General features: G+C 45.1%; 1 protein-coding gene across 1 annotated transcript; it reads left to right on the top strand.

The window, feature by feature from the left end:
• Nucleotides 1-6,296: 6,296 nt before the first annotated feature.
• LOC115402389 (trace amine-associated receptor 1-like) lies at nt 6,297-7,289 on the top strand. Its single transcript, XM_030110900.1, has one exon. The coding sequence runs from the start codon at nt 6,297-6,299 to the stop codon at nt 7,287-7,289; it is 993 nt and encodes a 330-aa protein (XP_029966760.1).
• Nucleotides 7,290-12,791: the final 5,502 nt, after the last annotated feature.

Raw genomic sequence — 12,791 nt, 5'->3', positions numbered from 1 at the left:
TGGAGGAGGGCCACCTATATCACTGGGAAAGGCCCTCGCATAAGCAGACCAATATGGTTTCAGCACCCCCAGATGCAGACACACTACGGCTGTACACATGACAGCCTACACTGAGTCATGGACTGCCTCACTCAGCGAGCACTGAGAAGCTGATGGGGAGCATAGGTTTGACACCATGGAGGCCCGAACACTGTCATCATCCTCGAGGAGGACACCATCGACAGTGTACTAGTGAGAACCTTCCATTGCGCCTGAAATGCCACTTTTATGTGCAATAAACTGAGGGAAGGGGCAGAGAAGACGCTGAAACAACCAACACAGCCGACACAAGACCACAGGGCCAGTTAATTTTGGCCGAAGCCATGGCCAGGAAAGGGAACAACTCCACAGCGGCGCCATTTTCAACCTGCACTGCAGTGAGACACCACGTGCTGGTAATGGGGGGCGTGAATGCCGCACTCACCGTCTCGGGCCTGAGCTGAAACCAACAATATCGCTCAGTAGACAAGGTTGGTGCCCAAAAGGGTGCAGTGTGACCTTCATCAGTGAGGCTAAAGCCCAGTGTTGGGAACTCTTGGGATGGGGAAACATGCATCTCATGTTTTCATGGACAGGTCATACTTGATGTATGTGATTTGAGATTCAATTTAATTGAATTAAGTTTAATTTTATTTATATTGCTCAAATTACAACATAGTCATTTATAGACACTTTTACATCAAAAACTCAATGGATCCACATGAGCCAGCATAACAGTGTTGTTTTTGTTAACAATGACGACAACGAAAATATTTCGTCAACGCCCCTTTTTTCCGTTACTAAAACGTGACGAGCTAAAAATATCTCTTTAAAGACGGAAATGTGACGAGACGTATCTGTTGTTTTCGTTAACGAGACAAGACAAAAATGTCAGTATTTTGACTTTCAAAATAAATTAAAACAGATGCGATTCCCCCAGCTTGTTCACACAGATTGGCTGCTTTACTCTGAAAATATCAGCAATTCACGAGCTGCTTCCTGTTTGACCACGCCCGCACTGCATGCACTGGCGCACTAGAGAGCGTGGCAGTAACTTTCGCTGGGGCTCAGCGGGAGGAAAAGATGTAGTGATTTATGGACGTGCTTTAATCAGAATCCAGCAGAAAATAAAACTGAATGCCTCGTAGTGGGAGAAGGAGGATCTAATCCAACTGTTTGTCTGCTTGTTCTTACTGTGAAACTGCAATAGGAGCCCACCATTGATTAGTGAAGATTTTTTCCCCCCCAAGTACCCAATAAATCTTTACTTTTTCTTTTTTTTTTTTTTTTTTGGAAAAATAATCCAGGTGTTGTTTTATTTTGAAGAAATGTATTTTCACTTTTGTTAAAAATTTGTATAGAGAAAATTCAGGTAAGGAATAGCTACTTACGAAGTTTATCAAACTCAAGTAATGTTTGTCATTTCAGTTTTGAAGACTTCCAAGTGTTTCATATCATCAAGTGTCCCAGAGGAATTAATTATATTTATTTCAGTTGTTTTAAAGGTGCATTAACGAGTTTGCACGTTTTATGCGAAACAGCGTCCCCTGCAGGCCTTGGGCGTAATGCAGCTTAGTGAAAAACTCGTCCCTGTGGCTTGCGTGCACGGAAGAGGGGAACTCCTTCTTCACTCGTTTAGAAGCGCTCAAGTAAGATTTAAGTTTCTTTTACCTGGTGGAGTCTGTGTGGAGCTGTGGCAGTGCTAGAAGCCAGTCTTTTCTTACTTTCTGGAAGCTCCTACTCAGTTGTTGCTCACTAAGCATCTGCCGGAGTAATGGCGGACAAAATGAAACTTAACCAGCCGGAGTGCGCATTACGTCATTCCTTTCAAACTCTCCCCCAAAAAATGCTGGTGCCGGACCGGCACTGCAACTTTCAAGTGACAATTTAGCGCTGTTAGAGGTACTTGTAATGAATATGTCAGGGCACATTGTACACATCATTAAAAATGTGTAACATATTTATGGTGGAAAATAAGTATTTTTAAGGTTGTAAAACTCCTTAATGCACCTTTAATGGTAGTATTTTCCTAATAACCATCTTAATATTGGTTTTATCGCTCCTCCAAAAGAATAAAAGGCAGTTACTCTTACGGTAAGAGTTATGTTTCTATGTTACTGATTTGAACTGGTAAGAGTCTTACCAGTTCAAATCAGTAACATAGAAACATAACACACCAGTTTTAATAAAATATCTCAGCCTTTATATCAGTATGGACATTTCAAAAATATCTTGAGAGTATCAGCAAAACTCCTATTAGTCCTCTCATTCTATCTGGCAGAGCTCATATAAGCGCTGCATTGAGTTTGCATAGTATCAAACTAGTCCAGTTTATTATTTGAAAGGCATCAATGTGTTATGTTGTTTTTTAGCCATTAAAGTATATTTTATTATGTTTGTTTTGTTTACAATTTCCTTTGTCTTTTTCCTTTTAAGGGTTTTTTTATGACTAAAACTGGACTAAAACCCATTTGGTTTTCGTCGACTAAAACTAGACTAAAACTATGAAGTGTAGAAATGACTAAAATGTGACTAAAACTAATAAGCATTTTGTCCAAAAGACTAAGACTAAAACTAAATCAAAATAGGCTGCCAAAAACAACACTGCAGCATGAGTGACTCCTGAAATGGTTGCCTCCTTTTTCACTGAAAAGGTGGCTGCAATCAGCAACCAGTTCTCTGAGCCTGACCAGTCCAGTCAGCTCAAACCCACCACTGCGCCTTCTCTCTGCTCTTTTGCTCCTCTGAGCGAGGATGAGGTCTCCAGACTTCTTCTGACCTCAGAACCTACAACATGTCCTCTCGATCCAATACCCACCAGCACCCTGCAGACCATCTTGCCCATAATCAAACCCACAGTCACGCACATTGTCAATTCCTCCCTGGAAAGCAGAATTTTTCCTGCTACTTTTAAGCAAGCCCGCGTCACCCCACTGCTCAAAAAACTTAATCTCAACCCAGTCTCACTTCTACCATTCCTGTCGAAAATACTGGAGTGCTCAGTATTTAACCAAGTCTCTGAACATCTGCGGTACAACAACCTACTTGATCCTTTTCAGTCAGGTTTCAGATGTGACCACTCCACCGAGACTCCACTCCTATCAGTCACAGAATCTCTGCAGCTGGCAAGAGCTGCTGGTCAGTCCTCTGTCCTACTGCTGCTGGACTTGTCTGCTGCCTTTGACACCGTGAACCATCAGATCCTCCTCTCCTCACTCTCTGACCTCGGCATCTCAGGTTCTGTCCTGTTGTGGTTCAAATCCTACCTCACTGGCAGATCCTTCAGAGTGTCATGGCGAGGGGAGGTGTCAAGGTCACATGGCCTATCAACAGGGGTCCCTCAGGGGTCTGTGCTTGGTCCCTTACTCTTCTCTCTGTACACCACCTCACTTGGTGCAGTGATTCACTCCCATGGCTTCTCCTACCACTGTTATGCTGACGACACTCAGCTCTTCCTCTCTTTTCCACCTGACAACATGACAGTCTTAGCTCGGATATCAGCATGTCTGGCTGATATCTCCACCTGGATGAAGGAACGCCACTTTCAGCTACATCTGTCTAAGACTGAACTCATGGTCTGTCCAGCTTGTCCATCTGTCCTCAGATCAGTGTCCAACTTTACTCGAGTCTGCTTGTGCCCACAAACTCAGCCAGAAACCTGGGTGTCATGATTAATGACTAGCTGACCTTTAAGGTTGATGTGGCCTCAGTTTCTCGATCTTGTCCTTATGCCCTCTACAACATCAGGAAGATCAGATCCTTCCTGACCCAACAGGCCACATATCTTCTGGTTCAGGCTCTCGTGATGCCACGCATTGACTACTGCAACTCTCTTCTGGTGGGTCTCCCTGCATGTATGAGGGTGTACCCAAAAAAATCCGGAATTTGACTGTAACTTTTTATTTCTGACATTTCAAAATAAAACATCACTGTCGCCTTCAAAATAGTCTCCATCTGCATTCATGCAGCGCTCCAGCCGTGTCTCCCACTTCAGGAACGCGTCGTCAGACCCGCACGTAATTGTGCCATTTTTTGCCGGCTGCGATTTTTCTGTCACCTCCTCCACATTTGCAAACCGCTGTCCCTTCAGCTCCTTCTTCAACCTGGGGAACAAGAAAAAGTCACTCAAGGCTACATCTGGCAAATTAGGCGGATGGGAGAGGAGATTCATCTCATTCTTCGCCAGAAACTGCGTGACGCGCAGCGCCGTGTCCGCTGGCGCTCTGTGGTGGTGGATCAACCGGGCTCCACTCCGCCACTACGCTCTGCTTCCTCCTCACATCCTCACGGAGCGTCTGAGGACTTCCATGTAGTAGTCCCGATTTACAGTCTGACCTGGAGGGACAAACTCGCTGTGGACGAGACCCTGGACAGCGGAAAAGCAGCTCAGCATTGTTTTCACTGCTAAGCGGACCTGACGCGCCGACATCTGGCCCTTTTTAAACCACCCGGACCACTCATGGACCTGATTCTTCCCCAGAGCATCATCCTTGTAGGCTTGCTGCAACAAGGTGAGTGTTTCTGCTGCTGTTTTTTCCCAGCAAAAAGCAGAATTTAATGTTTGCACACTGCTCTGGCTTCCCAGTCAATGTTGCCATTGTGGAAAAAATCGCAGACCTCCTCTGCACTCTGTTGCTATAAATAGCGCCTGACAGGCGTCAGTGTAGCTCTCGGAGCTCAGATTTCTCACAGATATGCATGAGGCTCACCTGCAGCACATCTGACGGCCAGAAGTCGGAACTCATTATTATTATTGTTTTCTGACCGAATTCCGGTTTGTTTTGGGTACCCCCTCGTACAGTCAAACCTGTACAGATGATCCAGAATGCAGCAGCACGTCTGGTCTTCAACCAGCCCAGCAGACCTCATGTCACTCCTCTGTTCAACTCCCTTCACTGGCTTCCAGTTGCAGCCAGAATCCAATTCAAAACTCTCCTCCTGGCTTAAAAAAAACATTTACAAGAATGGTTCCGGCCTGCCTGGATTCCCTGATCCAGGTCTACTCTCCTTCACATCCACTTATTTATTTATTTATTTATTTACTTGATAGGGAATGCACATTACACTCTGCATGTGAGAGACGCCTGGTGCTTCCAGCCCAGCACGGCTCTAAACCTACAGCCAGACTCTTCTCCTCTGTTGTTCCCAAATGGTGGAACAAACTACCTAACTCTGTGCATTCTGCCAAGTCCCTTTCTACTTTTAAGAGACAACTGAAGATTCAATTGTTCCCAGAACGCCTAGACACTTAATCCAACTCCATCTTAGGGGTAGAATAAGTCAGGTGGTGCAAAACCCAGCACTTATTTAGCACTGACTAAGTTAAAAAAAAAGGGGGGGGGGGAGGGGGCTGGTTGACACTTGTCGCAACTTGATGGCAACTCCTTTGACCAATTGCACTTGAAGCACTTTTTGCACTTGTTAAAGGTTTGTCCTGATGTCTGAATTCTTGCTTGTGTTGTACGTCGCTTTGGACAAAAGTGTCTTATAAATGAAATTGTAGAATTGTAGACATCAGTACAAACGAGTACATTAAAGACGTGACACATATTGCAGAATAAAAAGATAAGAGAAGTGTGCTGAGCGCAACAAGAGAAAAATAAGGAATGCAAGAACAATAAATATTATTAGGATGTTAGGATACGAGTGCTCTCCAGAAAAACTGACCTAACCAGCACACCAGTGTGAGTTTACTCTGTTGGCCAGGTGAGAGTCATTGTAAAGGGTGATGGCCTGTGGCATGTATGATTTTCTGTATCTTGTCTTGTGACAGCAAAGCTGCAACAGCCTGTTGAAAAAGTGTTGAAAAATGGAAAATAAATCTTTAATGGATATTGTTCTATTCCCTTCTTCACGAAGTTCAAAAATCTGATCAGCACGATATAACAATGTAGCCATATGTGATGGGATTACCATATGAAATTCAAAAATTCCAGGATGCTAATAAAATCAGGTATTTTTGTTTACAGATAGTCTTGAAGAGAAAACGAATGTTACTTTCTGGGTCACTTAGCTGCTCTCATGTCTGATGTAATCTCCAAGCATTTCATTGGACGGCTTCAGGATGTGTCTGATATGATAATGAGTTTAGCAGCATAAAAGTCACAGTCATGCACAGCAGCACAAATGGGGACATCTGCTGAAATGGTTGACTTTCTGCATTTGAAGCTTCAAAAGGTATAATAATAACTGAAATATGTTCTTGTCATTTATATTCTTTTCACATTGAACTTCAAATGAATGACACAGAAAAACATGATTTTCAGGTATCCAGGAACATGGCAGGAGGAGACCCAGTGAACCGCACTTTTATTGATGACACACATCTCAGTTGTTATCAGATAAATATCATCTCTTCCACATTTAAAAGAACCCCTTCCGCATTATGTGTTTTATTCTACATTTTCTTCAGTTCTGTATCTGCTGTAACTGTGTGTGGAAACTTTCTGGTGACAATCGCCATTATTTATTTCAAACAGCTGCACACTCCCACTAACTTCCTCATCCTTTCTCTGGCTGTGACCGACCTGCTTGTTGGCTTTGTGGTGTTTCCTCTCAATATGGAATTCTCTTCAACCTCATGTTTGTACAGTCCTAATATACTTTGCAATGTACGAAATACCATTGATGTCACTCTGAGTACAGCGTCTATTTTACACTTGTGTTGTATTTCCATTGACAGGTACTATGCAGTGTGCCAGCCTCTGACATATGGAACTAAAATTAATGTTCATGTTGTTGTGATCATGATTGTAACAAGTTGGTTCATCCCAGTTGTGTTTGCTATTGGTGAATTTTTTGTAGGGTTGAATTTAGAAAAATGTGATGAAAGTTGTATTTTTGCTCTGCTGCTGACAACTAGTTTCTTTTTATTTTATTTCCCTGTGATCATAATGTTGTGTATCTACTTGAAGATTTTCCTGGTGGCTCAGAAACAGGCACGCAGCATCCAGAACACCAACTGTCACAGCAAAAAGAAAGAACTGACAGTCAGAAAGGTGGAAGGAAAGGCCACAAGAACTTTGGCAATTGTAATGGGAGTCTTTCTGATGTGTTTGACTCCTTTTTTTCTGTGTTTTGCCGCTGAGTTCTTGGGAGATTCCTCGGTGCCTGCTGAAGTGTTTGAAACTGTAGCCTGGCTTGCACTGTTTAACTCCATGCTCAATCCGTTCATCTATGCTTTCTTTTACAGCTGGTTCAGATCAGCTTTCAGACTCATCCTATCGGGAAAAATATTTCAAGGGGACTTTACAAACTCAAAATTGGTTTGAAGTTTTCCATTGTTGATGTATTCCTGCTTCATTACAGGATGTTATATAGCACAGATACATTTTTTTCCTTGTTAAATCAGGAATGAGTGAGCTTGTGATGGAAATAAAAAGTCACATGAACAGCTTGCCTGTGTTTGAGTGTCATTGAAATTGTGGTGATAAATGACAGGCCATGATGGGACATCCATCACTAATGAAATTGTTACTATGAAGATGAACATTTACAAACTGGTTCACCTGGAAGTCAGACCAAAGCTAAATAATCGATTTTACTATGATTTTAGTCAGATGGCCAAGTTAGAAAACATTTTTAAATGAATGATAAAGGAAGCAGAAGAAAGAAAACAAATACAGGATTTTATCACATATATAAAAAAATAAAGTACAAAAGTCATAGAAATTGATGGCCTGCCTGTTGTTTTGTCATTGTGATCAGTCATGTGAAGCTAAGTGTTTGCAATTTCTCATTAAAGACCAAAAAAGAAAATGAATGCAAAAAGAATTGCAAGATAAAGTCACAAAATTTTTAAGCAGCTCATGTTGCCTCCTTTAAAATGGACTTAAATATATTTTAAAAAAATATATTTTGTCTCGCATGTATAACTTTAGACTTGGTGATATATACAGCAATCAGATAAAATGACAGCCTTTTTTTTTGTCGTGTTCTGCCCCCTTTTTCTCTATTTTTCCACCTCTGATGACTTTCGCTGGGCTTCACTCGGAATGAATCAGGACTTCAATTTCTTTTTACCATCTTTAATTCCAACAGGTGAAAAACCTTCAACACACAACAGACATTCACAGTCATTTAAAATTCATAATTCACAATTCCATCAAATTCATACATTACGATTCATTATTTTAGTACCATTAAAACAGTATTATCAAGAACAACATCACAAAATAATTTCATTTTTATCACTCCCAATATACTCTAAAATAATTTCATTATGCAGTTCCACCCAACTTCCCAGTCCGAAACTTATTTCCCCACTGTTCATTATTTACGGGCGCTGTTAAATGTGCCCGCGTTTCCGAAGCGCTCCTGAACGCACCGCTCCTCACATGAGGGAGCGGATGTAAACAGCAGAAAGAACGCAGCGGATCGACTCACCGGCAGTCAGCCTCAGTTTCGTTTTGGTGAGTAGAGACCTAGGGCAGTTCCACGGTGACTTCTTGGTCCCAAGCCGTTCTCTCAGCTCTGCCTCTCCGCGTTCACGACTGGCGAGTGCTTCGCATCTGCACACCTGCCTCACTCTCACTGATTACACGGACGGCACACCTGGCGCTTCGCAGCGCAGACCAATAACAGGAGGCCGGGTGAGTGACGTTCGCCGCAACACCTCCCACTCAACCTTTTTGCAGGCACAACAAAAGGTTGCAGAACTTGGAGGCGAACATGAGTTACTGCGGGTTGGGTACTTGCTCCTCTACAGGCAGCAGGATGACGAGCCGCCTGACATCCCTCCTCAACACAACACCAGGGGAGCTTCCCTTCTGATCTTTAGACAAGGACGTCTGGGTTGCTGGCTTTGACTGATAGATAGGGACGCAGTGGCCTGGTGTGACTAGGACTTCAACATCCCTTACAATACCCTTTGCATCTGAAGCCACAGCAACGACTCTCCCGAGCCTAAACTGGCCTCGCAAGGCATTTTGGTCACACAGCCAAACGACATCCCCCACGGCAACATTCCTTTCAGCTGTATGCCACTTGGGCCGGATGAACAGATTTGGGCCGGCTAGCTGGCACCACGCTTTCCAGAAGCTGTTAACTTGAGCTTGAATTTCCTGAAGGCGCTTGAAGGAATAGTTGGTGAAATCAAAAGTTTTAACATCACCTCCTTGTGATGCCCTCCCCAACAGGAGAGAGTTTGGTGTCACATACTGAATGCGATCCTCTCGGCTCTGGACCCTTGCATCAATAGGCCGCTCATTGGCCAAATTTGCGGCAAGCTGAAGTGCTGTGAGAAACTCCGTAAAAGTAAGGTTTGATGACTTGTCCAAACTTTGCAGAGCCCTCTTCGCCACTCGCACAGCAGCTTCAGCCGCCCCATTTCGATGTGGAGAATCAGCAGGGAGCACTTTCCATGTCCAGGAGGTTCCACTTTTTGCCGCATACCCCTCCAGTCCTTCTGTGTCTTGACTTTGTAGAAAGGCATACAGGTCCTTGAGAACAGATCTGGCGCCAATAAAGTTAGTTCCTGGGTCTGACCATATTTTGAGAGGGTGACCTCTGATGGAAACAAATCTCTGATAGGCCATTAGGAAACTTCCTGTGGACATACTACTGGCCAGTTCTACATGAAGGGCTCTGCTCACCATGCAGCTGAAAACCACTCCCCAGACCTTCATGGACACTCGTCTTTTCACATCATCCTTCACCAAGTATGGCCCAAACAGGTCAACAGAAGTGAACTGGAAGGGTGCAGCAGGCCTTGATCGCTCCACAGGTAAGTCGCCCATCACTTGCTGGCACACTCGAGCCTTGGCCTTCTTGCAGAGAATGCATTGATTCACCACTTCTTGAGCCAACCTTCTCCCTTGCACAACCCAAGCTTTCAAGCGCATTCTTAACATAGTTCCGGCTACCCCTTCATGTCCTTCTTGATGGCTTTGCCGTGCCACGAGGGTCCCTAGCCAGTTGCCAACTGGAATTAGCGGAACAGAACGGCAGTCGTCTTTAAAATATTGAACCCTGCCACCACACAGCATCAACCCACTGGCTTGATCTCTATACACAACAAGCCGGTTGATCGTAGTACTAGGGAAAGTGGCTCCTTCTTGAGCTGCTAGGCAAAGATCTCGGAACGCGTCCTCTCTCTCGACAACGGTAATAACACCTGCTGATTGGACTGCTTCCCACTTTGACCTCTCCCTTGACTTCACACTCAGGAACCTTTTCGCTGCTCTCCAGACCCACGCCAGAACATTTATTAGGTGTGCTAATCTACTGAACCGCCCGATATCCAGCAGTTCTGCGACCATGGCGCCGGCTGGTGATCTGTGAGGGTCCACTGAGTTCAGAGGCATGTCCATCGTTGCATTTTCCTTTGCTCCAGCGCGGGTGAGAGCAGCAACAAAGGCCTTCTTCTGGATCCGAGTGATGTTCTCTCGTGCTTCAACAGCAACATCTTTAGCAGACTTTATTGGCCATTCACTCTCTGAGAGACGCAAGAACGGTGGGCCGGCCTGCCATTCGGAGCCCTCACCCAGGTCTTCAGGCCTCGCCCCTCTTGAGATGATGTCTGCTATATTTAGTGGTCCAGGGATCCACCACCAATCTTGGACGTTCGTGCTGCCTTGAATTTCACCAATCCTGTTAGCGAAGAAAGTTTGATAGCCATAACTCTCTCTTTGAATCGCTCCCAGGACTGTCTGGCTATCAACCAGGTGATACCATCTCTCCACTTGAATCCTGCAGTGTTTCTGGAAATGCTTTTTCAAACGGGAGGCATAGACCGCGCCACATACTTCAGCCTTGACAGCATCACCTCTGTGATCCAATGGCGTCAACTTAGCCTTAGACTCGACCAGCCGTATGGACACATCATGATGGCATTCCCACCGCAGGTACATCACTGCACCATATGAGTGTTCACTACCATCAGAGAATGTGATGCCACAGGGTTCTGTGCTGACGTCAGGAGGTGTCAGGGATCTACTGAATCTCACCTGGTTGAGCTCAGTATAGTCCTCCATTAGGCAGATGGCATCTTCTCGAAGACCCTCAGACAGCGGCGTGTCCCATGTATCCTCAGTTGTGCCGAACTTTACTTTTGCTTCTTGAAAGGCTCTTCTTACCAAAATTGCCCCCTTCTGCTTGACTGGCGTTGCAAGGCCAAGGGGATCGTACAGCCCCGAGACTTGGCTGAGCAGCTCTCTACGGGTAAGTGGATTCGGAGCTTGCGTTCTTACGTCCTCTCTTGTGAGATTTTCCCCCAACCTCATCTTCCTTCTCTTTTTAGAAAAGTTCACAGCCACCATTAAATGCAGCTTGTCATCTCCGGGATCGTAACCGAGACCAAGTGCTTTGTTGCTTTCTTCAGAGAGCTGGTTAGGGAGGATCAGTGCTGGGGTTCCATCCCTCCTCCAATCTTCACCTTTCAGCCTCCCACTTTGGCCTGAGTAGACCCACGGCTTCATATGGAAACCACCGGCCCCTAGGATCCGCTGAACATTGGCTGTTACAACTTTGAGATGGCTTAGATCATTATGCGAGGTGAGGATATCATCCACATATGCATCTTGCTCCAATATACGGCGTTCCTCTTCAAGGTGGTCAAACATCGGTAAGTTTGCAGTTTCTCTCATAGCAACCTGGGCAATGCAGCCCGCTGGTTTGTCACCAATATTTACCCTTGTTATTGCATATTCCTGAATGTCCTCATCCTCAGAATCTCTCCACAGGAACCGATGCAGATGAACTTCCTGGTCTTCGAGCCACACAGAATTATACATCTTTTTGATGTCCCCAAGGGCTGCGAAAAGACCCTGTCGGAATCGTAGAAGGACTGCACGGATGTTGTTGAGGACATCAGGGCCCTTAATCAGTAGGTCATTAAGACTTTGGCCTCTGAATTTTTGACTACTGTTCCACACAAGACGAACTGGAGTGGTCAGTGAGTGAGGGTTTGGAGCGATTAGGTGACTAACATACCACACTGGCCCGGTCCAGCCTTCCAACATTTCCTTTGAGAGCTTAACTGCCGCCTTTCTTTCAAGCATGTCGTGGACTTGTGCTTTATAAGCTCCCCTCCATTCTGGCTCCTTCGCCAACTGCTTCTCAGTCCTGATAAATGTTGCTTCAACTGCTCTTCTGTTATTGGGCAATGCTACCAGATCCACCCTCCAAGGGTACCTTGCATGCCAGTGTGGTTCTTCACAGTGGTGATCTTCAGCAACGTACGTTAATCCATTTCTTATCTGTTCCAACTCACGCTCCTCAGAAAGTGACATTTCTTTCCCTCCAGGTTGACAGTTACCACACCTACAGCCGCCACACTTGGGCTCACAGGCCGCCCCAATACTGTCCCACTTCCACCATTCTATAAAGTCTCTACTGGTCACTGACGTAGCGGCCAGGGTAATTTCAAGTGGCAGGACCCTGCTCTTGCAGGTCGCTTCTCTGTATTCGACAGCTGCTGTTCGCATAGAGCGTGCAAAATGTGTCCTGGAATCGTGAGCGGTCACAGTAGCTTCCTCAGAGAGATTTGGGTGGGAACCGCCTACTGTTTCCCGAGAGGACCGTCCCACAAGACGAGGTCCCCAACAGAACACACTTTTTGAGGAACAAGCTGGCCCTCCTTGTGACTTATGAGGAGCTTAATTTGTGTGGGTCGGACTAGTTCATGGAGGGGAACATCAGGGAATATTTCCTGCAGCTTCTTCGGAGACACGTGACGATTCACCTCAGCAATACTATCAAGTCCATAACAAATGAGCTGATGAGATCTCAAGGTGCCCTTTGAGGTTGTAACACGGATTTTTAGGAGGTATCGC

The sequence above is a fragment of the Salarias fasciatus genome, chromosome 15 (assembly GCF_902148845.1).
Source record: "Salarias fasciatus chromosome 15, fSalaFa1.1, whole genome shotgun sequence".
In the NCBI taxonomy this organism is placed as follows: Eukaryota; Metazoa; Chordata; class Actinopteri; order Blenniiformes; family Blenniidae; genus Salarias; species Salarias fasciatus.
Note: the sequence above shows the minus strand (reverse complement) of the source record. Positions and strands in the feature narration are given on the sequence as shown.

Bases quoted from the DNA above. Each gene is read 5' to 3' on its own strand.
- LOC115402389 (XM_030110900.1), top strand. From the start codon at position 6,297: ATGGCAGGAGGAGACCCAGTGAACCGCACTTTTATTGATGACACACAT.